At 49.0% G+C, this 25181-nt stretch overlaps 2 protein-coding genes across 9 annotated transcripts; one reads left to right on the forward strand and one right to left on the reverse strand.

Annotated features, from left to right (window-relative positions):
• Window positions 1-1124: 1124 nt before the first annotated feature.
• aifm2 (AIF family member 2) lies at window positions 1125-5622 on the reverse strand. Of its 3 annotated transcripts, XM_028007078.1 has the most exons (11): window positions 5529-5622; window positions 4592-4730; window positions 4272-4419; window positions 3928-4102; window positions 3733-3848; window positions 3533-3652; window positions 3344-3436; window positions 2565-2673; window positions 2311-2463; window positions 1553-1753; window positions 1125-1484 (listed from the first exon to the last, which is right to left on the reverse strand). In XM_028007078.1, the coding sequence occupies exons 4-11, from the start codon at window positions 4100-4102 to the stop codon at window positions 1333-1335; spliced, it is 1119 nt and encodes a 372-aa protein (XP_027862879.1). In that variant the 5' UTR covers window positions 4272-4419; window positions 4592-4730; window positions 5529-5622; the 3' UTR covers window positions 1125-1332. The 3 variants fall into 3 exon arrangements, with proteins under 3 accessions (XP_027862879.1, XP_027862878.1, XP_027862880.1); XM_028007077.1 differs by lacking the exon at window positions 5529-5622 and having other exon boundaries at window positions 4592-5515; XM_028007079.1 differs by lacking the exons at window positions 4592-4730; window positions 5529-5622 and having other exon boundaries at window positions 4272-4564.
• An 824-nt stretch (window positions 5623-6446) lies between these two features.
• Window positions 6447-24945, forward strand: ninl (ninein-like). 6 transcript variants are annotated; one of them, XM_028006994.1, is made up of 29 exons: window positions 6461-6637; window positions 7494-7704; window positions 7784-7880; window positions 7964-8163; window positions 9142-9205; window positions 9712-9788; window positions 9858-10013; window positions 13636-13800; window positions 18046-18182; window positions 18252-18392; window positions 18542-18716; window positions 18804-18914; window positions 19133-19219; window positions 19305-19404; window positions 20069-20172; window positions 20252-20332; window positions 20400-20515; window positions 20590-20727; window positions 20803-21294; window positions 21560-21664; window positions 21746-21815; window positions 22006-22173; window positions 22243-22368; window positions 22876-23022; window positions 23094-23204; window positions 23300-23377; window positions 23884-24087; window positions 24373-24486; window positions 24575-24945. In XM_028006994.1, exons 2-29 carry the CDS (start codon window positions 7522-7524, stop codon window positions 24767-24769), a joined length of 3942 nt encoding a protein of 1313 aa, XP_027862795.1. In that variant the 5' UTR covers window positions 6461-6637; window positions 7494-7521; the 3' UTR covers window positions 24770-24945. The 6 variants fall into 6 exon arrangements, with proteins under 6 accessions (XP_027862799.1, XP_027862798.1, XP_027862795.1 ...); XM_028006996.1 differs by having other exon boundaries at window positions 9715-9788; XM_028006995.1 differs by lacking the exon at window positions 6461-6637 and adding an exon at window positions 6882-6988.
• Window positions 24946-25181: the final 236 nt, after the last annotated feature.

Genomic DNA, 25181 nt, shown 5'->3' on the forward strand with positions numbered 1-25181 from the left:
ATTATATCTATCTATATATATATATCTATATATATTATCATCTAAATAACTAAATGTTTATTACAGTGGGTAATTTAGACGTTATGATATATGAGAGCTCAGAACTGATAAACTAACAAACTCATTTCAAGTTATAAACAGAAGTGGATTAAAATTAAAGAAGCAAAGTTTGAATATAAACTGTTGTCCTTCAGTTGGAGGGATTTATGTGTTAAAACTGTTTTCCACTCTTACAAAAATAAAATGAATAAAAATGATTTTCATCCAGGAAGATTAGATTCAGATTATTTTCTTTGTGTTTACAGACTCAGTTCATCTGCAGGGATCTAAATTAAAAATCACAAATATTCAGAAACTGAATATTGTTTTTAATGACTGACATGAATATCAGAGGGAGAAACATTTGGCTGATTATTGAACAGCCATCAGAATGTTGCTGCTCAGCGCCCCCTGCTGGCTGCCTCTGAACTGCAGGCGGCGCTCTGAGGGAGGCCTTCCTCCAGGTGAGCAGCAGAAACTCACCTGCAGCGTCAGACAGGAAGCAGAACCGTAACAACAAACCAAACATCCTCTAGATGAGCGCAGAACGGTTCTGTCTGAAACACCGCTGGCCAGAAAGTCCAACGCTAAAATAAACAAAACAATAACTAGACATTAAAGCCAAAAGCCAAAGGAACAGAAAGATTTTTAAAAATGTAAAAAGAGGACATTTCAATTAAAAAGATTCATTAATTACAAACCCTGAAATTAACTGGATTAACATGTTCAATCGATTCAACCTCCAGTTGGAACATAAACATTTTCTGTTTATTTCAGGTTTCTGAGTTCAGCCGAGTTTCTGTTGCCCCGTTTACACCTTGACTGACCCCAGCTGTGTCCTGTTCCCTCGTCGGTCCTTCTCCATTCTGTCGTAATCTGCTACCAGTTGTTACCAGAGGTTGAGCGTCTAGCCGTCGCTCACCTGTGCTGCCTGGATTTTCTACTTTGTTATATTAAACCATCATCATTTATTCAGCAACCTGCGTCTCCCTTCCCGCCTCTCATCCGCTCTTTATGACACATTTGGGGAACAAAACAAACACAAATACTTCTGTATAGAAAAGTGAAAGAATTTAAGAACAAAACCATTTTCTACATGTTGAGTTTATTCAGTAAAAAGTTGTTTATATTCAGAGGTTATTAATGCAGAAGAGAAAAACATCAGAGTTTGGACGATTATCATGAGTGAAACGGCTGCTAACATGTTATCATGCTGTTAATCTTTAAGGTCAGAGGTCAGAGCAATAGGCACGAGGTGATGCGGGTGATCCTCGGGCGTTTCCACGGCAACCATCAGGGCTGCTTCTGCTGCATCTCCCTCCAGCTCTTCCACAGCATCAGGTCGCGGCTCTTCCCCAGGGCGACCAGCCAGCGGGGCAGCCGGATGCCGTTGAACTGGCCCACGCCGTCGTCTCGGCCCATCGCCAGCAGCATGGACACGTTACCTAGCAACCGGCACAGGGTCAGCGAGGGTCAGGCGACCCGCCGACCGTCTGTCTCAGGTGGAGCCTACCTGTGCGATACGGCGTCAGCGGCTTCCCGCTCAGGCTGCTGATGATGTTGGACACGGCGACGTAGGCGTGGAGCCCGGCGTGGTACGCCAGCTTCGCCTCACGCAGGTCGGCGCAGTCGCCAACGGCGAAGATGTTGGAGAACCCCTCGACCTGCAGGTACTGGTTGACCTTCAGCGCCCCGTCAGCAGCCATGCTGCCCTCTGGAGGAACACACAGTAACAGGTTATTAACCGATCAATGATAGGTCAATATCTGATCAATAACCGATGGGACCAGCTGAGTGGAGCGGGTCTCAGAGACTAATAGCTGCTAAATGCCTGCAGGTTGATGCTAAGCTAGCAGCTGTTCCTGTAGCTGGTAATGATTGTAAAGTTAAAGTCTAAATGAACAGCAGGAATTTGTTCATTCAGTTATAAATTTCACAGTTTCAAACCAAATATTTAGCTTAGTGTGTAACTATCTAGCATCACACTAAGCTAAATGCTTGCTAGCTAAACATTTAGCTTGCCATTAAACTATTTAGCTTATTGTGTAGCGAAATATTTAGCCACACTGACATCTATAAGTGAAAGAACAACATGGCGTGAAAATGACTGAATCCCCATTTCTTCTCATCACAGTTGAAATCTCCCAAATTCCTTTGTACAGCAGGTTCTGGTGGCAGCGAGCAGCAGGCGGACCCACAGCGCCCCCCGGCGGACCCACAGCGCCCCCCGGCGGACCCACAGCGCCCCCCGGCGGACCCACGTGGACCCACCCAGGCTGGAGGCGTAGGCTCCAGAGTTGACCCTGATGCCGGTGCAGCAGATGATCAGCTCCGTCTCCAGAGTTTCCCCCTTGTCAGTTTTGACCTGTAGGTTCTTCTGGGTCCGGTTCAGCGGCAACTCGGACAAGTTGGACACCTTCTGACCTGAAACAAAGAAGTAGGTTGTCTGGAACCCGGGCAGAACCAGCTAACAGCAAGTAGCTAACGGCTAGCAGCTAATAGCTAGCGGCTAGCAGCTAGCATACCCAGAACCAGCTCCACTCCCTTCTCCAGTAGAACCTCCTTGGCCTGCTGCCTGACGCTCTGGACCAGTTGCTCGTCAGCCAGCCCGATCCTGGAGTGGATCAGAACCACCTGGAGGAGAAACAGAGATGAGGACGGAGTCCACAGCGCCGGGTTCTGCAGGTACCAGAGGTCCAGACCAACTGGGTTCATCTGGAGCAGGGGTTCTCCAGCTTTTCAAAATAAAAGCATCAGAGACGAGGTTTTTCCATTTAAATGTTTAGATCAGGGGAGGTCAAGTCCAACAGGCCGGGATCGGACCAGGTAACCAGACGCTCACCTGGCTCAGGTGTGTCAGCAGGAAGTCGCTGATATAGAGTCACATAATTCTTTATCTTTTAAATTAATTAATTTATTAGAAATTATACAAATATTTGCTAATTAACTTAATGGCAGATTTACGTATTTCTGTCCCTTCTGGGCCTCCGTAACCCTCAGGTGTCACTTTCATTCTGAAAATCATTTTGTGACCCAACCTTGGACTCTCCCGACCCCCCAGGGTTCCCGACACCCCCAGGTTGGGAAGCCCTGCCCTACAGGAACAACCCAGAAGCAGAACTCTGAGTGACTCGGTTCTGATCCGGTTCATGGAGTCAGAGGAAACAGCCCAGAACTTGATCCGGACTCAACAGAATCTTCAGGTCTGGTGTGAACCAAATAACTGTGAACCCATTTCAGCAGGGCCTACAGAACCAGGATGTTGAGTACCGCTGAACCCGACCAGAGCCAGAACCCAACTCACCTTCTTGTCTGGATACTCCGTCTTGATCTCAGCTGCCATCTCCACCCCTGTAGCTCCGCCCCCGACCACCAGAACCGAGTCCGCCACCTGGATCTGGACAGACACACACACACACACACACACACACACACACACACCCAGTGAGCGGCGTCCTGTCCCACCACTTACCTCTGCCCCCCTCTGTCTCACCTGTCCCACCATGTCCTCGTACGCCGTCACGCCGTCCTGCATCGATGCCTTGGTGTTGAACTTCCCCGGGAACGGACCATCAGAACCAGTACACAGGATCAGGTGGGAGTACTGGACCTCCTGCAGTAGGGGAACACCTGTCAGAGCTCACCTGGCCGGCAGGGGGCAGCAGCAGCTCTCACCCTGCCGCCCCTCCTCACCCTGCCACCCTGGAGAACCACCAGCTGCTGCTCCGGGTCCACTTGCTCCACCCCACCCTGCAGGAAGCTGGTTCCGAACGTCTCTGCATAGGGGATGAAGGTCCGCTGGGCGAAGCCTGGGGTCAGAGGTCAGGGGTCAGAGGTCAGGAGTGCCAGGGGGTGCGTGTGGGGGGCACAGGTCGGAGTGGTCGGTACCGGGCTGGACTGAGGCCCGCAGCGCCGCCACGTTGTGGTGGAAAGAGTCCCGGATGTCCAGCAGGGTGAAGCCGAACCCGGCCGAACGAAGCTGCTGCGCCGCCGCGATGCCGCCGAACCCGCCGCCTACCACTACCACGTGGACCCCGTCCGGAACCGAGACCTGGCCCCCCATCTGGAGAGAGACACACACACACACACACACACACACTGCTCAGTGACTTACACTCCAACACTTCAGCACCGAACCACCGACCGAACCTCAGAATCTGTGCAGAGCTCGGCCTCTAATTGGACCCGGTTCTGGCTGCAGGTGGATCGGAACCAACCCTCAGAGGTCCTACCTGTGAGAAGCTAACTGATCCTGACTGGACCGGTTTCGTTCGCCAGGAGTTCTGCAGAACCGTTCGGATCCTTCAGGTCCAATCTGGGTCCGCTGCTGGTTCTGCTGGGTTCTCTGGATCACTGCACCAGTTGCCGGTTCTGAACGTCCTGAATGAAGGAGGGAAAAGTTCGGTTCTGACCCGGTAAACGCGTCGGTTCCAGTGGAGACCCCCGGAATCACCCGAACCCCCCGCAACCCGTTATGAAACCAGTTCAGAACCCGGCAGTCTCTCCAGAACCCTGTGACGTCACACGCTGCTGACGTCACGCGGGAACTTACCTGCCGCAGGTTCGGAACTCGGATCCAGTTTCAGTCCAGTTGATCAACAGCTGCTTTTTCCTCCTTTAGCCCTGCCCCCTCTGTCTGACGTCAGCAGCTTTGCGCCAATCAGAGCGCATCCGCTCCTAACGAGGGAAGGCTGTGGTGCGTTCAGGGACCGCAGGAAAACAAAAACCAAGCAGAGCTGATGTTACAGAAGCAAAGTTCTGTCTTTAGTCTTCCTGCCGGTTCTGTTGGATCTGTTGTTCATTAAAGAATGGATTCGGTTCTGATCGGTCGGTTCCGATGATTTATGGGTCAGAACCAGTACACCGTGTTCCCACCAGTTCTCTTTGGGCTCATCAGTGATCGGTTCTGATCCAATCAGCGGCTCTCCTGCTGACTCAGCATTTTTTCTGCTGAGTCAGCGTTAGGAAACAGCAAACCTGTGTCATAATGGGGGAGGGAAAGGTCAGGAGGTCAAGATGTAAGCAGTGTCCAGAACTCCCACTGGACCTTCATCTGTTGGGGGAAGAGATCAAACATCCCATAATAGAGCCGCTCTGTAACCACAGCAACATGGTTCTGGTTCTGGTTCTAACTGACGATTCCTGTTTGATCCTGGTAAACATGTCAAACAGAACTCCAGGATCCTGACTGGTTCTGGTTCTGATCCCGGTTCTGTATCTTCCTCATCTAGAATATTACCAACATCATACACCAAAGGTTCTGCTTCACTGAGGAGAACCAGCCAAACCGGACCTGCAGCACTATCAGTAAGGAGATCAGAACCAGGCGCAGCTCCATTTCTTCTAACTCAGAACCACCAGAACTACCAGAACCAATTAGAACCAACAGAAATACCAGAACCAATCAGTACCATCAGAACCAACAGAACCATTTAAACCTACAGAACCCTGCTCTCTACACGGTCTAGTTAAAGCATCATGGTACCGACCTGCACAGGCAGCAGTGAAACCCGAACCAGAAGTGTTCTGAGCAACAGAATGTGATCGGATCAGCAGAACCGGTTCTGCTTCATGTTTTCATCAGACTGCAGCTCAGAACCTGCAGAACCTCTAATGTTGCCCTTTTTCAACAGGTTTACAGCTGGTCCTCCATACATAAGAACCTAAAACCTTCCTGGTGAAATGAATCAAATATTAATGATGTAAAAGCAGTTTCTGCAGCTCCGCGGTTCTGATGGTCTCTGGACCTCTGCTCTACCTGCGCTTTTGATGGTGACGTCATTTTCTTCAGAAAACTTCCAAGTTCTTCTCCGTTAACCTGTAGTTCAGACCTGCTGTGTTTTAGCGCCCTCCAGCGGAAGAATTGTGCTCTGCACCAAGTTTAATTCCGACCGATCAGAATTCCATCAAGTCAGCAGCAGCATACCGGAACAGGTTACTTCTCCTACCAAAATAAAACCTGGCAGGGTTTTAATCTTTCAGTTCAGTAGCGAAGATTCTCAGCGAACTGATCAGTTAAGTCAACCCAGTCAGGACCAGTTCATCATTCTAACTGGCTAACCTGGTTCTGTCTGGAGATCCCAGCAGTAAATCTTCAGTTAATACCAATAATACCGTTTGTTGCTTTAACAATGCTTGCTCAAATATGTTAATTAAATACGCCAAATAAAACTTTATTATGACTGTACAATAACTGATGTAGTAATATGTAATATAGTACAAAGTGATACTATTAGAGTAAGAAAATACTGAAGACATTAAATACTATTATGAAGCAAATAAAACATCTAAAGTGTTATACGGTAATTAACGTCAAAAGGTAAAATTGATGGAGGATAAGTTCAACAAAATGATAGAAACCATGAAATCGGCTGAAAAACGGAGTGGTTTGGTGTCTTATTTTGAAATCAAACCGGAAGTCAGTTTGTGTGTATGTAATTTTGTTTTTGCTCCGGTCAGTTCGGGTCTCGGTTCTCTGGGTCAGCAGCTCCGGTAACTCTGCCCCTGATTCGGTTCTGTAACAGTTGACTCAGCTCCAGTATCTCCTTCATGGAGGACCCGTGAGGTTCGGCCCGGACCGGAGCAGAACTTTCTGCGGGTAAGTTAGTCCCAGTTAGCGGTATGGTTCCGCTGTCCGAACCTGCCGCAGTTAACGGCGCGGATATAAACTTCATAACTTTCTGTCTCGGTTTGCCTCGCGAGCCTTTTGTTCCTGTGGCTCGCGCCTCCGTTCCCATGGTGAAGCTTCTCCGGCCCGCGAGGCTCTCCGAGCAGAGCCGAGGGCTCTCCGGAAACAGACGAGCGACCGAGGAGCGGACTCGGTTTTTATTCTGAAACTAGCACAACAGACGGATTCATTTTGGCTTCAGAACTGCTGGAACCTTTGGAACAGAACCGGGTCATTAGAACCGGGCATGACATAAAGAAACCTTAAGACTTTGATTTGAAGGTTAGCTGCGGTGCTGATTCTGTAGCTGAGGAAGTTCGGTCCATTCTGGTTCTGTTCAAAACACCAACTGGTCCAAATTTTTCTATGTCAGGAAACCCAGTTCCTCCTCCGGAACAAGAACGTGGCGACAGTGGAGAGAAACTACTTCCTGTTAACCTGAAGAAACTTTTAGCAGAACCAGAACCGAGTTCAGATAAAACACAAAGCATCTCTGCTTTACTGGGACTCAGTGGTCTGTTACTGGTCTGTTACTGGGACTCAGTGGTTCTGTCTTGTTGTTGACAGGAAGTGATTTTTTTCTGCGTGTTTTCGTTGGTCTCGGTTTTTTGGGTTGGTTCTGTGTGTTTGCTCTTTGTGGACCTGGAGTTTATGGAACCCGGTTCTGATCCCTGATGGTTCCCACTGTTAGAACTCTGATAGAACCCATGTTCTACTCCACGAGCTTCACGGGTTCTGGCGGTTCTGAGGCTATTGGTCAGATGACGCCACTCTCTGCTCCCGCCAGGGGTGACATCACAGCGTGATGCGTTCCGATGGAGGAGGCGGAGCCAAGCCGCTACGTGACCCAGCTGAGGGCGGAGTTTGACAGCTGCGACTCCACGGCAACGGGTTTCCTGGACCGGGAGGAGCTGACCGAGCTGAGCAGGAAGCTGCAGCTGGACGCATATCTGCCACTGCTGCTGGACACGCTGCTTGGGGAGCGGCCCCACGGCAGGGTAACCGGTTCTACTGGACCAGAACTATTGGTTCTGCAGGGTTCTGCCGGGCTCAGTCCAGGTTCTGTTTGTGTTCCAGGTGAACTTTGAGGAGTTTAAGAACGGCTTGGTGGTGGTTCTGTCCCACTCTCTGGACTTCAGCACCTCAGAGGATGACAGCAGCTACCTGGTGCCAGGTGAGACACTGCAAGGTCCAATAGTCAGTGGTTCTGGTTCTGGCCCAGCCAGATTACTTCCTCCTCTCCTCTTCCTTCTGCAGCCATCCCTCAGGAGGTGAAGCCAAAGTTTGTAAAGGGAGCAAAGCGTTATGGCCGCCGCTCTCGACCCGAAACCCAGTCCAGTACCAGCCTGGACTCGACCCCGACCAGAACCAAACCCATGGACCTGAACTTGGACTCGTCCCCGCCTGGTGTCCACAGGGCCAAACTGAGACGGTCCACATCTCTGGAGAGCGTGGAGGTGAGCAGGCCGAGGTTTATCATTAGCCTCTGTTAGCATGTGTTAGCTTATGTTAGCCTATATTAGCTTGTGTAGCTCCTAGCAGAACCCGAGTGTGGGTGGTGGTCGGGTCCCCTCTTTCCTTAAAATGTTTAATAAACCTGCAATTGAACCAGCAGTTATTATTGTTGCCTTGGAGATAGTCTACTGCAACAATAATAGCAGTTGAGGCTAACACTGATGCTAACACTGATGCTACCTGGAATAAGCTAAATCCTCTGTTTTCAGAAGGTTTTATTTTTCTTTTATTTAACCTGTTTGAACTCCTGGAATGGTCAGCTGCTCTGGTAGCCTTAGCCGTGGCCCTCACATTAGCCTTAGCTTTAGTTTTATGTGCGTTCCCTTTATAGTCTGAACTCAGAAATATGTAGTGGAAGCCCGCTGAAGTTGGACCTCCTACTCAGAAACTTAAAGCTGACTTTGATGATGGTAACTTGAATGCTTTTACTTCAGGTGCCATATGCGGCTCCAAGTTCCAGCTTTTAGCCCTTAATTGCATGTTGGTAGGTCAGTAAAGATGAAATCGGACCATCAGATAAAGTTCTGGTTCTGGTTCTGCTGCTGCATCTCCACACAGACTTTAATTTGAAACAGGATCAGCTGCTGTAGAACCGGACCAGATCCAGATCAGATTCTCTCAGCAGTGTGTGTGTGTGTGTGTGTGTGTGTGTGTGTGTGTGATCCTCTCAGTCTCTGTTCATCCAGCAGAACTAAATCTGCTCAGGAATTCCTTATGATTACAGTTTATACTGCTCCTGGGACTCACACACACTGAACACACACACTAAATACACACACATACACACACACACTGAACACACACACTGAACACACACACACACACTGAACACACACACTGAACACACACACTAAACACACACACACTAAACACACACTCTGAACACACTGATTCCTCTCAGCTCCATGTTTTCTCTGCAGAGCCTGAAATCTGATGAAGAGACAGGAAGCAGCAGGTTGGACCAGCAGCTCTTTCACAATAAAGGTACTCTGCATCAGAAATCAGAGCCAGAACCGGGTCTGAGGTTCTGACTTAAAGCTGCAGTGTGTGTTTTTCCATATTAGCTCAAACTGTCTCAATGTTATGACAGTTTGTAATGAGAACAGATCGATCCGTCTGAAGAAATGCACCAAAATCAACCAATCACAGCCAGGAGGCGGGGCTTAAGCCTGCCAGTCAACCTCATGTACTCGCTGCTAAATGTGCTAATGGTGGAGAAACAACTTACCAGTATATGGAAACTGTTTATCTGCTTTCATGCTTACTAACTAGCCTTAGCATTCACAAAAGGCTATGCTAGCTCAATTAGCATGGAGGACGGTTGACAGCACTAAGACCCTCCTCCTGGCTCTGATTGGTTGTTTCTAGTTAGCAGTGGAAGGCAGAAATCGATCTGTCTCATGACAAACTGGACACGGATTGAACCGATACGGAAAAACATTTTCTATAAAAGTTACACAATGCAGCTTTTAATTCTGCCGTCTCTGCAGCAGATCAGCAGCAGGACGCAGGAGGAAGAGCAGGAGGATGTGATGTGGCTGCAGTGTGTGATCACCTGGACCTGCAGGTAGCTGGACGTCCAGAACCAGAACCAGAACCAGCTGAACCAATCCTGATGATCCCACTGTGTCTGCAGGAAGCTCTGCTCCAGCGATTAGATGCTAACCGAGATGCTAACCTGGACGCTAACCGGGATGGACGGGTTGCCATCAGGAAGGTTCTGTGGAGCTCCACCCCCACGCTAAGCTCCACCCCCATCCGGTCAGCTGACCTGCAGAGGGCGCCACTCTGGGTAAAATTATGTTCTAAGAATATTCTGTTCAGACACGAGGAATTGAAAATAAACTGATAATTCAAGACTTCAACAGAAACAACAGCAGCCATGTTGGGCAATAGCGCCACCTTCAGCTCTGGAGTACAGGGACAATATTAATGATTGTTTCAAATTAAGACTTTATTAATAATAGAAGTGGAAAAAAGTCTATACTCAAAATAAAGTTTTATTATAAATAACAGACCTCCATCAATTACAGCATGAAAAGCAACAATATAAAACTTTATTTAGAAAAACATTTATGATTGTAACCAGGGTCATTTTTCCCATTTCTGTTAGAATAACTATTTTTATTATTTATGATAATCAGTGATGGCATAGTTAATTTGAAAAAGAAACTTTAATCTGATTACTGATTACTCCTAGAAAAAGTAACTTAGATTACAAGTAACCTTTTTAGTTACTTTCAGCATCTGCTGACAACAACCTTCCTCCAATCAATGTCAAATTACACTGAGTTTTGCCAATACTTGTGTAATCGCCATTTATTTTATAAACATCAACAATTTGTCTCATTGTTGAACCATTAAACAATAAATCGTTTCATGGTTACAACAGTCAAAAAAAACCTTTAGTCATTTTTGCGTGTTTTTCTTAGTTCCACTATTGTCTGTAAAACTCTAGATAGGATTTTAGAGCCCCCTTGCAGCCCCCTCTGTGTTACGGCCCTGCTGGCTCCACCAATCAGATGGCTGCACAGATTAGTGACACTTATCTTAACATTAATGATTAGAATGACGTTCAGTTGTGTAACTTTACAAACTCGTTCGTTGGTGGCTGTTTTCACGTTTATTGATCTGTTCATGTTAGTCTCCATGTTTAAAGTTTTCTATATGACCTGTGACGTCATTCACAGGTCATATAGAAATTATTACATTAATACATATTCATATTACCTGGACATTAACAAAGATATTTGGACGGATCATCCAGGAAATGATGGACAGGGAGAATCCGACTGAAACGACCTGGATGTCAGTCAAATTCTGGGGTTTATTGAGTCTCTGCTTATTTCTAAATGAGCAGCTTCACCTTCAAAAACAAGCCCAGAAAACCAAACCGACTCATTAAATTTGCAAGTGACTTTAGAAAAAACAAGCCCAAAGTCGCTTATAATAATTGGACCTGATGACAGAAACCCAAAGTAGTTCCTGTTTTCCAGGAATAAGATGTGCTTCTCCTCCACGGTTCATGTTTCTGTTGCTGCTGCTGCATAGAAACGGCGGCGAGACGCACAGAGGAAATTAAATAAAATAGTAACGCATTGATTCGGATCAGTAACTGTAATCTGATTACTGGATTTGATATAGAAACGCGTTAGATTACTGACAGTTACTGACATCACTGCTGGTAATGTGTTTTTTTTTCCTTTATCAGTTTATATTTGTGGTTGAAATTAGGTAAAGATCCATTTAGGTAAAGAATTATTTCTCAGTGAGTCCATTGGGTCGGGTCGGAGCCCAGACTTCCCTCAGCTTCTCACACTTCAGCCCAAATTTCAGAAATTATTAGTTATTTCTTTCTTCCAAAGAAACTTTATTGATCAAATGAATGAGATTTACAGAAGAACCAATCAGAACCATCAGAACCAAAGCAGAGCAGTTGTCAGGGAATGGGCTCTTTGCACGCCGGCGCTGATGTCACATCCACATGAGCAAAATGCGGCTTTCTTGCTCTGAGTTACCATGACAGCTAGAAAAGACAAAGTCTTATTTCAGACGCAAATAAAACAATACTATGAACATTATTGTCTTCCTAATATAATGGGCTTTTAAGTTTTCATGGATTTCCAAGCGATCCTGAATTAAGAAGACGGTGGCTTGTAAATATTCGTAGCTACCAGTTAAAGCTAACGCAGCACAGCAAAGTTTACAGCCTTCACTTCACTCCGGATCAACTTCTTCAGCCTAAAGCAGAAGGTAAAGGAGCCTCCTGTGTTATTTCCATGGAATCACTTCTGTATTCAGCCTGAAAGAGTTTATGGGAACCAGAGAGCAGACCAGAGCCAGACAGCCAAGCTACTGACCCGCCTGGACACACTGCTGTAAACACCGTCCTGCTTCACAAGAAACATGCTAAACTAATAAAGCGAAATAACACCAGAGCTGCTCTACTGTTAAGTTATGGGCTTGTTGTTCCTCAGGCTGCAGAAGCAAAAAGCCTGAACCGTAAAATCCCCGTTACTTGGTCTCTGACACTAACGACAATAAACCACCTAATATACTTGAACACAAGGTAGAAACATTGTCCGTTAGAATGGATGAAAAATGTTTAGATACTTAAATAGCACATTTTTACAAGACAAATGTCTAGCATAAGCTCGATGCAGGCGGATAACAGACACCCAGTTCACTTTCACTGCTTTTGTCAGAAACCCGTTAACCAGGAACCTGCTGGAGATGTCTCGGTGCAGCAGTCCCACCCAGGCTACGAACCTCCCAGGAAAACCCATTTTTCGCAGTACCTGAAAGAGGTACTGGTGCGAGACCCGATCGAAAGCTTTCTCAAAATCTAGATTTAGGACTATCAGCCCAATGTTTCTGTCTCTCGCAAAACAGATGGTGTCTTGGATCAGTACCAGGCTGTCCGTGATCCTCCTTCCTCGGGACTCCTAAGGAACTCGGTAGCACAACTTTGAATCTGAACAGTCAGATAAAGTCAAACTCTGACTCCAGAGCTGCTCTACCGTTAAGCTATGTTGTGCTTCCTCATGGTTCGGAAGCAAAAAGCCCGAACCGTAGTCTCCCTGTTACTTGGTCTCTGACACTAACGACAATAAACACACATAAGTATAAAATAAAGTAAAAACATTGTCCGTTAGAATGGATGAAAATGTTTAGATCCTTAAATAGCACATTTTTACAAGAAAAATGTCAGAGAATATTGGCTGTTAGCATAAGCTAAAGCTAATGTTAGCCACAAAGTTTAAAGAAAGTAAAACTCACCTTCGTTTCTGTGAATGTATAACGAGACGAACATCTTAAAGCTTTATCCAGCTACTTGTTGGAGCTACGGATCGATGTTCATCATGAACTGTTACCTTGGACAAGCACCGAGTGTAAAATGACATTTTCTTCAGACCGGAAATGACCGAGCCGCTTTTCCCCGAACGCGGAAGCTGACCTGCAAAGAGCCCGTTGGACTGAAGTTCTGGTCCGGTTTTGATTCCTAATCCAGAACCTCTCTGACCCGGTTAAGAGATGTAAATGTTTCACTCTGGTCCAGTTTGACCCGATGCTCCTGAAGGCAGCACCGCCTGCTGACCAATCAGCAACTGGCAGTGTCTACAGGTGGGCGGGGCCAGAAGGAGCGCCACGTGCTGCAGGTGAACAGGTGTTTCTCCTCAGGCAGCTGCAGTATGATATTCTGCAGAACCAGGCCGGTGACCCAGCGGGTCGGCATGGACCAGTGTCAGGTGATTATCCAGGCCCAGCTGCAGAACCAGAACCAGTGGTTCTCCTCAGTGTTTGAGCCGTCGGTTCAAACGTGTTTTGTAGAATCAGTCGGATTCATTCAGGCGATTCTGGTCGGGATAATCCAGATTAGCAGATCTTATTCCTTATTCTCTCTCTCCTTCCAGAACCAGCAGCTGGTACCGGACGGCTCGGCCCGCTCCCTGATCACAGCCACTGTGGGCCCCAGGGTTCTGACCCGGCTGGACGACGGGTCTGGCGGCACCAGCCCGGAGCGCGTGGCGGCGCTGTGGGCCGAGGCGGGCATCAGGAACAGCCAGCAGATCCTGCAGGTGGGTCCAGACCCGGTTCTGTTGGATTACAATAGAATCTGAATTAGAGGAGTACCAGAGCATTCTGTCTGGTTCTGGTACTGGTTGCTTGCTGACCCGATCCGAACCGCACAGCAGATTACCTCAGAACCTCAGATTACTCACATTCGAGTCAGATCGGGTCGGGTCGGTACCAAAGGTGTCCCATATTTCTCCATGATTGATCTGGAAAAACGTAATAATTTTAGATCTATAGAAAATGCTAATAGAATAGAAGGTCGTTCCACTGCTCCTCTTTTGTTTTCAATGCATTTTCTGCGTATATAACTTTATATATTTATTACGTTTAACGAAGACAGTCAGTGATCAGCTGTAGGTTAGAGAAGATGCAGCAGAACCAGAACCGGGCTCAGTACCATGGGAACCGACCGACTGGAGGTTAGCGAAGACACAGCCGAAGAAGAAACAGATGAACTGATGTTGGATTATTTCTGATGTTCATGAAAGTAGAAACAGCAGGAGAGGGAGAGCGATTAGGTGATGGCAGCATCATGTCAGCCGCCTCCAGGAAGGAACCAGCCAATCAGAACACAGAGCAGGTGAAGCTGCCATGGAGAGAAAAGAACAGGAAACCAAAAGTTAAAATGACGGCAAACGGTGCAAACTGGAGAGTAGTAGAAGAAGAAAGGGAGGAGGAGCGGCCAGTTTGTCCTGCAGCAGCCGGTAGCATCATGACTACAGGAGGAGCTCAGGATGACCCCGGCCAGCAGGTCAGGAAAGTTTTAATACGGGAAATATTCAGGGTGTCTTTATTGTTATTATTATTATTATTATTAATCCTTTATTTATGCAGGAACATCTCTAGAGACTCATTATCAACAACAAATAACATAAAAACAATAATAATTGTAATCTGATAAACAGACTAAAACTGGCAGCAGGTTTTCATTTCCTGTCTAATCCTGACAGATTAGATTAATCTGGATTTATGGAATTATCTGAGTATCACCAGCACTGATCCTGTCTGCTGAACTGGGCTGAGCCCAGAGCCCAGTGGGACTCCACCAGTAACCCAGCAGTCTGAAGAACATTTATCATTCAGGAACAAACTGGGATCAGTGGGACATATGGGACTAAACCAGTTTACTGCTGTTCCCTTCAGACCAACATGAGCCAGCTGTTCTATCCTAGATCAGAGGAAGATCGGCTCTCGATCTGTGATTTATCAGGTATAGATCTGGGATTTATTGGCTCTAGACACCACAAACCCCAGACTGGACGAGAAGGCAGGACATGGACCTTACCAGAGGGGCCGCGTTTCATTGGCTGATGCCCATTCTACGTGGCCGTCTCACAAACACACTTAGCTTCCCGTTAGCTAAATACAGCATAATGGCAGAACTGATACAACCTCTACACCTTGAAGCCTGTCTGCTACACAGTCTTACGTTAGCTAAACAGATCAATATGCAATGCGTCTGTATCTGACATACACTAAAGGTTTTATTTTAGCAGAAAAGGCTTTGGACTAAACTGTTACTCCTGTTAGCCATGTTAGCACCAAGTACAGCTAGTCAGTCAACCATCGCTGTGTTCAGGGAAGCTGATTAATAATCCATAAATAAATATCAAGCCAGGAAACTTGATACCGTAACGGACTGAATGTTATGTTTTTAACGTAATCTTTGCTCGTCTTGCGGGGCGCAGGCGGTTGCCACGGTAACAGGTGTGCTTAAACTACACAGAGAGAGAGAGAGAGTAAAAAGGTAGGAGTGGTTTTGAGTTGATCACCTGTTCGGGTTATTTTACCTTTGTTTCCCTTTGCTGTGGCTCATTACAGCCGCTGTAGTTTCTAACCGTTGGACTAATTACCTCGTTGTTTGTGAGTTTACGTCATTCACAACAAACATCAAATATATTTCATAAAGTTTTAACAAACAAATGGCTTCTACCGCGGTAATTATGTGAAATTAAATTAATTATATCCCAACTTCAGAAGATTTGCCTTTACCTTTACAGAGCTTATTGGTTCCTCCTATCAGTCTGTAGCTTCTCATATTGAGGTCAAAGTTCAGATCTACCATAACTGACTGACACCTGCTGGCCTCAGGTTTGCAACCAGCTTGTGACTGAGAAACCAGTAACCTCCTCCCAGTTGATGACATGAACTTGTTAGTTCCTCTGTCCATGTAGCAGCTGATTTATTGTGAAAATCTGCTAGAAATGATTCACTAATCAGTCATGTTTACATAGAAACAACCAGGCTTTGTTTGTGAGACTTGCGGTCACGTGGGTCGGTTGTGGGCGGAGCTTGGTAAGGTCCATTAAATCCAGCCTGCAGTTTATGCAGAAAGTTGTGGATAACATCAAAGCAGAAAGCGAGATAACTCGCTGCTGTCTGACGTATTTAAAGTTTGTGACGGCCTGTTGGCAGCCACTGCTAACAGGTCCTCCATCTCATCACTGCTAAGATGGAGGACCTGGAGGGGCAATCGAGGAGAAACAATCTGGTTATCAACAGAATTACTGAGTCGCCAAACGAGACTTGGGCTGAGACGGAGGAGAAAGTGAAGACAGTTCTGTCTGCAAAGTTAAACCTGCGGCATGAGATGGAGATGGAGAGAGCTCACTGCACCGGGAAACCTAGAGGAGACAGACTCAGGGTGACTATTACTATACTACTATAGAACAGATGAACTATTCTGCAGCAGACTAAGGCACTTAAGGGATCCAAAATCTACATTAGCGAGGATTTCACAGCTGCTGTAAGGAAGAGGAGGGCGGAGCTGGTGGAGGATTTAACAGCAACACGTCAAAGAGGAGACGTCGCTTATCTCCGTTATGATAAGCTGGTCACCCATCGCCACTCGAGGTCCCCAAAATTACCCAACAACGTTTAAAGGACAACCAGGTATGCGGTCTGCACCCAGCAATACCAACTATTAGCCACATATACAAACATTACCATGGCAACTGGCACAGCTGGATGGAAAGACTTGGAAAAACGGATCGGTGATGATCAGGATGTGGAACTGACTACATTTCAGTACAAAGACCATCATCAAAAAGATATAGAAAATAACATTGATCCTGGTAAAACCTTTTTACTGGTATCAACGATAATTATCACTGTTACACTGATGACCAGTTCAACATTAAAACTGAACATAAACGACAACATCAAACTGTCCAACAACTCAGACCTTTAATGTCATTTCATCATCAGAAACGAGGCTCAGTAGTGAAAAGGGCTTTGAAATGGACGGTTATGAAATGGTTTGTAAAAACAGAAAACAAAATGGAGGTGGTGTAGCTCTTTTAGTGGACAAGAACATTAATTATAAGAAGACAGAAACAATGTCAACTGTCATAGATAATGTTGAATGTGTGACTATAGAAAGACTCATGGAAAAAAAGAAGAATGTCTTTATGAGCTGCTCCTGGATCAAATATAGGAATATTCAATAACTGGATGGAAGAAACATTTATAAAAGCTAATCAGAAAGTTGCATTTATCTGTGGGGATTTCAACATTAATCTTGTAAATCCAAATAAACACAGAATGACAGAAGAACTTAACACCATGTACTGTCTAAGATCACCAGTTGCATTGCATCGCACTGTCAATAGTAACTGGTAATATTTTTACTTTCTATTCTTGAAAATAGTTTAACTAGTAGAATATTAATAAGTGATATAACTGATCATTTACCAGAGTTCACAATCTTTGACTGTAAAACTGATGAAAACATCAGATCACAATACAGACGGTTCAGTTAGAAGATTCACTGAAGGCACTAAAATCCCATTTGATGACTTTTGATTTGAGATTAATTTATAGAATAAATGATGTGAATTACAGCTAGCTAACGGTCTGAGCTAGCATTGAAGCTAACGGTCTGAGCTAGCATTGAAGCTAACGGTCTGAGCTAGCATTGAAGCTAACGGTCTGAGCTAGCGTTGAAGCTAACGGTCTGAGCTAGCATTGAAGCTAACGGTCTGAGCTAGCATTGAAACTAACGGTCTGAGCTAGCGTTAAAGCTACATTCAGGCTAACAGCATCAGAGTCAATGTGAAGGTTAAAGTTCCCACCATGAAGATTTGATCAGGATTTACCAATAAATCAGATCAATTTGATCCAATAATAGATCGTCAGCTGGACGAACCTGCATCCAGAACCTTCAATCTGCAGCATTAGTCTGAGCAGCGCCCCCTGCTGGTTGGAGGTCTGGTTCTGTAAAGCTGTGTGTGTGTGTGTGCTTGCAGAGCCTGGACTTCCCCCTGGAGGAGCGGCTCAGCCTATCGGACCTGACCCTGGTTCTGGACAACGAGCTGCTGCTGAGCGCCAACTCTGTCCACCAGGCGGCGCTCATCTCCTACAGGACCGAGATCCAACATCTGCAGTAGGCTCCGGAACTAGCCGGCCCAGGTTGGCCCACCTGGACCCGGTTCTGACCCGTCCTGTCTTCCAGGGAGGCATTGGAGCAGGCCAGCAGAGAGCGGGACAAGCTGAGGTCCGATCTGGACCGGGCCGACCAGCAGAACCTGCAGCTTGTTCGGGAGGCGGACGACCGGCACGCCAGCATGGAGGCGCTCAACCAGAACCGGATCAGGTAGGACCCGGTTCTGGAGCTGGACCGGGTCAGAACGCTGCTGGTTCTGTATGTGACCCGTAAACAGAGGAGGTTCTGTAAAGTTCTGACCCATAAAGCGTGTGCGGGAGGTGGAGGTCGGTTCTGACGGACCCATTCTGACCCAACAGGGATCTGGAGTCGGACTTCAGGCGCCGAGCTGCGGCGCTGCGGCTGCAGGCGGAGCAGGAGAACGAGGTGCTGCTGCAGCAGGGCGAGCGAGAGCGCAGCGCGCTGCGGCAGGAGCTGCAGCTGCTGCGGGGGAAGGAGGCGGAGCTTCAGGAGGAGCTGGATGCCGCCGCACAGGTCCGTTCTGCTGGTTCTGACCCGGTTCTGCTGTTTCTGACCTGATTCTGCTGGTTCTGACCCGGTTCTGATGGTTCTGTGCTCCAGGAGAAGCTCCGCCTGCAGCAAGAGCTCAGCGCCTTGCAGTCCGCGCTGAGGGAAGCAGATGGTTCTGTTCAGAGGCTGCAGACGGATCTGGACCAGCTGCTGCTACACAAGGTGACCAGAACCGGGCCGACCTGTTCCGGGTTTCCTCTCCATCCTGTAGCTCTGATCCGGTCCAGGTGATCCGGGCCGGGTGTTGGTGAATCCCGGTCGGGTCCGGTTTCTGTTCTGACTCTCCTGATGAATGTTTGATGAGCCCGTGTCTCTGCTGTCAACGGATCAGAACCGCTGGGCCCGCTCCGCTGACTGCTCTGCTCTGAATGTTCTGACAGCTCGGTGGTTTGGACCCGGCCGGCGCCGGTCTGAGCCATGAGGAACGGTTCTGTGAGCTGCTCAGAGAGTCCCAGCGCCAGTGCAGGGTAGGATCGGTACCAGTCTGACCCGGCAGAACCTCGGAGCCCAGCAGGACACTCACCTGTCTCTCTGTGTCTGCGGTGCGTTCAGGAGCTGCAGGACAGAAACGACGAGCTGCTGGAGGCCCAGAGGAGCTGCAGGAGGTCCTCCAGGCCATCAGGGGGCGCCGGCAGCCAGTGCGACGCAGCAGGTACCGCAGCAGCCTGGCCGGATCAGAACCAGAACCTGTTTCCTGCTCTCTGATTGGCTGATGAAGGAGCTAGAACTTTACCCGACCCGGTTATGGTTCTGGTCCATTTTTCCAGACGTTCCTCCAGAACCTTCAGCTCAGAGTGATGATGGTTCTGGTTCTGACCCAGTCAAATACTCAGGACCTTCTGAGTATTTGATTGGTTTCTGTCCAATCAGAGAGCAGCATGGTTCTGATTGGTTCCGGTTGGTTCTGGTTGGTTCCGGAGGCACTGGACCTGGAGGTTCTGTTGACCCATAATCATGAGGAACCAGAAGGTTCTGATGCTTCCAGGCTCCGATTCTTGTCCAATCAGGAGAGATGTTGCGGGATGGAATCACCATAGCAACCACTGCCTTCCCTTCACAATAAGAGCCATCAGCCAGGTTCTGATGGGGGAAGGTTCTGGAAGCTTTGGAACCGGGAGAACGGGTCGGACCGAGCCGCTGAGTCACAGGCTGCCAGAACCGGACCTGCAGGTCTGGCTAAGCCCCGCCCACCAACACACACCTGCAGCTCAGCAGAGTGTGTGTTGGTGTGTGAGCGGCGCCATGTCTCTCAGTGAGTTCCTGTTCTGTTCTGGTTTGGTTCTGGTTCCAGTTCTGACCCGGTCTCTTCTCTCCAGGCGACTCGGACATGAGGAGCATCCAGTCGGAGCTGGCGCTGCAGCAGCTCAAGGAGAGCCACCAGGAGGCGCTGCAGCAGCTGCACATCCAGCTGGAGACGCAGGTACCGGTTCTGCTGGCGGCCCGGTGGTACCGGTTCTGGCCCAGCAGAACCTCTGACTTTTCATCCTCCTGTCCCTCAGATGAACTACTACGAGCGACAGCTGGACATGATGAAGCAGAATATGGAGGTGGAGAGGAAGGACATCTGCCAGGCCTTCAAGGTGAGCAGAACCAGAACCAGAACCAGAGGTCCTGCTGCTGCTGATGATGATGATGTTTCTTCGTCAGGTGGAGATCAGTGAGCTGGAGGAGCAGAAGGTCCAGGTGGAGCAGCAGCTGAAGGAGGCGCTGACTCGCCTCCAGAACCAGCAGGGGGCTGGGCTTACCGCCGAGGAGCAGCGCAGGTCCGCCCCCTGCTGGTTCCCATGGGTTCTGCCGGGTCAGGACGCCACAGTGACCCGGTTCTGGTTCTGTTCAGGGCGCAGCGAGAGCGGGCCGAGCTGGAGCAGAACTACGCCAGAGAGATCGGCAACCTGGTGCAGAAGCTGAGCGCCGAGAAGGAGCAGCTGGAGGCGGAGCTTAAGCTGCACACACAGCAGGAAGTGATGCGCGTCAGGTAGGTGGGCCAATCACAGACCAGCATGTCACAGCGTCCCGCAGCCAATCACAGCCGAGCTGCCGCTGTGAGCAGGGAGGAGGAGGCGGCCCCACGGTTCGGCCAATCACAGGCCAGCCTGGAGGGGGCGGAGCCAGTGGAGCCACAGGAAGTTCTGCTCCTCAGAAATGGGTCGGACTCCCTAGACCGGATCAGGAGCGTTGAGACGGCGCTGCAGGAAGTGCTGCAGGAAGAGCAGAACCGGACCTCACTGCTGCAGGAGGAGGTAACCCGGTTGGGCCAGGAGAACAGAACCTACATGGTTCTGGTGGACCAGCTGTCCTCCCAGATCGTGGAAATGGAGGAGGAGCTGTGCTCCCTCAGCGCCCCCTCCAGAACCTCGGAGCGGATCGACTTGCTGCAACGGGCCCTGCTGGACTCCCAGAACCAGCTGAGCAGAACCCAACAGAACTTTGAGACGGAGAAGAGGAGGCTGACCCGGCAGCTGGTGGAGCTGGAGGACCTGGTTCTGGAGCTGGAGGTCCGGACCGACTGGGAGGACCAGGCCGACCGGACCGGACCTCACAGGTTTGTCAGCTAGAGTGAACTGGAGGCAGGTCTCTATGGCCAATCAGAACGCACGGCTCCATCTCTAACCGGCCAATCAGAACGCACGGCTCCATCTCTAACCGGCCAATCAGAACGCACGGCTCCATCTCTAACCGGCCAATGATTTGACTGCATGAATTTCATGGACCAATCAGATCCTCTGTATGTGAACTAACTGCTCCATCTGGTTCCAGTTCTGGTTCAGGTTGTGTATCTTCAGGTTCTGTTGGGTTCTGTCCTGCAGGGCCCAGCTGGAGGCGGTCCGGTCGGAGAATGCGGCTCTGCAGGAGAGGCTGAAGGTTCTGCAGCAGACAGTCCAGAACCTGGAGGATGAGTCTGAGAAGAGGAGGCGAGTCTGGCTCCAGGTCCCGGGTTCTGATCCTCTGCCGGTTCTGGAGAAGTCTGACCCGGTCCGCTGTTCTGCTTGCAGGAGGAGGCAGCAGGAGGTGGAGGAGGAGCGGGAGACAAGCAGAGAGGAGGAGGAGCAGCTCCACAGAGAGGTTCTGACCCGGCCCACATGCTTTGGAAGTGTTGTCAGACTTTCACAATAAAGGTTCTGGAGGCTCCCAGTGAGGCATCAAAGAACTTTACTATGATCTGAACTGGGAGGCATCAGAACCTCCTGGTTCTGGTGTGAGAGGCGGTTCAGAACCGGCCTCCAGACTCCTGACCCGCCTTCTCCCGCTGCAGAACTCCCGGTACCGTGAGGAGGTTCTGGACCTGAGTGGCAGGAACCTGCAGCTCAGCAGCGACAACGGCAACCTTAGCTACCGTCTCCATAGCGAGCAGGAGATGGTCCGGATGCTGCAGGAATGCCTAGCAACCGTTACCAAGGAACAGGAAGAGGAGGGGGCTGCTGTGAGTCGGGCTGATAGACCAGAGTTCAAAGGTAAAAGCTGTTGGAGCTGACAGGTGCTGTTGTTTCAGGTGAGGCGGCTGGAGGCGGAGCTTAGCAATGTGAAGGCGGAGCTTAGCAGGATGAGGGCGGAGCTTCAGATGGTGGCGGGGGAGAGGGAGGAGCTGCAGAAAGACCGGGAGCAGCAGAAACGCTACGTAAGATAGGTGCAAAAACACCACCTGCAGCCGGGGGGCAGAATACAGGGGATAAGACACGCCCCTTTAATAAGAGACACGCCCCTTTAATAAGAGACATGCCCCTTTAATAAGAGACACGCCCCTTTAATAAGAGACACGCCCCTTTAATAAGAGACACGCCCCTTTAATAAGAGCGACAGAACTGCTTAATATTCCCAAAACTCGGTTTGCAGAATCGTGTCATTAACTAAATGATTTTCATATTTAACTCGATGTTTTCTATCAGCAGTGAAAGATGACAGGATGGTTCTTCAGTGACGTTAAAGAAATGTTTCATAATAACCAATAATAAATATGAGTTTTACCTAAAGTCTAATAATTAAGAACTTTAGCATTTAAAACGATGTTTAAAGTTCTGCCCCAACAGCCAGCACAGCGGCCATTTTGTCCAGTCCAACATTAGCAGGGATTAGAGCAGCTCCCCCTGCTGGAGTCAGGCTGTAGCTGCAGCTTCCTGTCCTGCAGGCGCAGCAGCAGGCGCAGCAGCAGGCGCAGCAGCGTGTCGCCGCCCTGCAGGCGGAGGCCAAGCTGCTGGCCGCCACGCAGGAGAAGCTGGGCCACGCCCAGGAAGTGTCGGAGCTCCACAGGAAGCTGAGGGAGGCGCTCAGTAAGGTGAGCTATGCTGCAGTGTGTTTGTCAGTCGTCATGTTTGACCCGGTTCTGATTGGTTCTGTTGGCTGCAGGTGGAGGAGCAGCAGGCAGAGGCCCAGAGGTTGATGGAGGAGAAGGCGGAGCTCCAGCAGAACCTGCAGACCCACAGACTGACGGTCCAGAACCAGGAGCTGCAGCAGCAGGTACCGGGGCGGGGCTTCACAATTAATCACCAGAACCTGTAGAACCGGGCCCAGACTGGACCCATGATGATGTGACTGGTTCTGTTTGGGTCCAGAACCTGAACCAGGAGCAGCAGAACCTGAAGTCCAGATTGGACCAGGCGGAGACGGCGCGGACACAGGCAGAGGAGCAGGTCAGAACCAGACTGGAAATGGGTCAGAACCAGACCAGAACCAGATAGAGACAGCGCAGAAGGTCCATCAGCATGAGGTCAGGAGACGGTGAATCCTCTGAGTGAGGCTAACGGTCTGAGTTAGCAGTCAGGCTAACAGTATGAGCTAACAGTCAGGCTAACAGTATGAGCTAACAGTTAGGCTAACAGTATGAGCTAACAGTCAGGCTAACAGAATGAGCTAACAGTCAGGCTAACAGTATGAGCTAACAGTCAGGCTAACAGAATGAGCTAACAGTATGAGCTAACAGTCAGGCTAACAGAATGAGCTAACAGTCAGGCTAACACGGTCCGAGTCAACATGACCATAAAGTTCTGATCAACATTTACTGATAATCAGATAAAAACCATCTAGATCTAAACAACAAGCTGAAGAGATTTTAGTGGAGCTGCAACTGCTGATCCACTTAACCTGAAGCGGTAGAACCAAGTCAGAACCGGGTCAGAACCCGTGTGTGTGTTTGCAGGCGCAGCGGGCGGATGTGGCGCTAGGCGTGGCCAAGGCGCAGCAGCTGCGGCGGCTGCAGCAGCTGCAGGAGCATGCGGGCGGCAGGCAGCAGCTGGAGCAGCTGCAGGCGGAGCTGCGGGCGGAGCGGGGGCGGAGCCAGCAGCGACAGGCGCAGCTGGAGCTGCAGCTGCAGCAGAGCAGATCCCAGGCCAGCCTGAAGCAGGTGGGTTCAGAACCAGAACCGGCCTTATATTCTATATTCTTATTCCTTGTTTCTTGCATAATTTAAGGTTTTGGTTACTCACATTTGGTGTGTACCTCAGTATTTAATTTGTATTTTGTATTCTTTTGCACTTTTGCTTACTGTGTGTTATTTTTGTTTTTTGCCTGGGAGCTGCTGGTAACTTCAATTTCCTGAGGGAGTCTTCCCAAAGGATCAATAAAGTACAAGTCTAAGTCTAAGCTGCACAGGTTCTGGTTCTGACCGCTGCCTCTATGCTGCCTTCAGGAACAGTTCAATAGAGCGGAGGCGGCGCTGCAGCAGCGGGCCGCCGGCCTGGAGGCGCAGCTGCAGGCGCTGCGCAGCGTGCTGCAGGACAACGTGCAGCAGCTGAAGGAGCAGGTGAGTCTGTGGTTCTGTTGGCGCCAACCCGCCGGCCCATTCTGACCTCTGGTTCTGACCTCTGGTTCTGACCTTTGGTTCTGTCCAGATGGAGCGGAGCAACAAGACCAGCAGTGCACTGAAGGAGCTGCACCTGCAGAATGTGCAGCTGCTGGCAGCGCTGCAGGTCACAGAGCTGCGGCAGAAACAGGCAGAGAAGAAGAACGACCAGCTGGAGGACAAGGTCACAGCGTTGGGGGCGCTGCTGAGGGAGGTGGTGGCCGCCGCCGTGACCTCCAGCTGACCTCTAGCTGGGAGCCGATGACCTTCAGCAAGGAGGCATCCAATCAGAGCTGAGGATCGTCCAATCAGAGCTCACCTCCTGGCGTTTTTAGCTGCTCTGGTTCCATTCAGACATTTGAAGCTGATTTTTCTCTAAATGGAGGTTTTTTTTTTTTATTTGTTTTTTTTTTCTTCAGATGTTTTTCTGTCTGAAATGATTCAGCTTTAAGGGGAATTTTATAGAAAAACTGATTATTTCTAATAAACATTTTTAATATTGTTTTATGTGAAATATTTTAAACTTGATAAAATTTCTTTTAAAGTTTTCTAACCTGTCGGCACAGTGTCACTGTGTGTAAACTGGTGGGTGTGGCCTCTCCACCTGGACAGGTACTAGGTTTTTACCTCAGAGTGAGACCTCCTCTTCTGGGTTA

Source organism: Xiphophorus couchianus, chromosome 22 (genome assembly GCF_001444195.1).
Source record: "Xiphophorus couchianus chromosome 22, X_couchianus-1.0, whole genome shotgun sequence".
Lineage (NCBI taxonomy): Eukaryota > Metazoa > Chordata > Actinopteri > Cyprinodontiformes > Poeciliidae > Xiphophorus > Xiphophorus couchianus.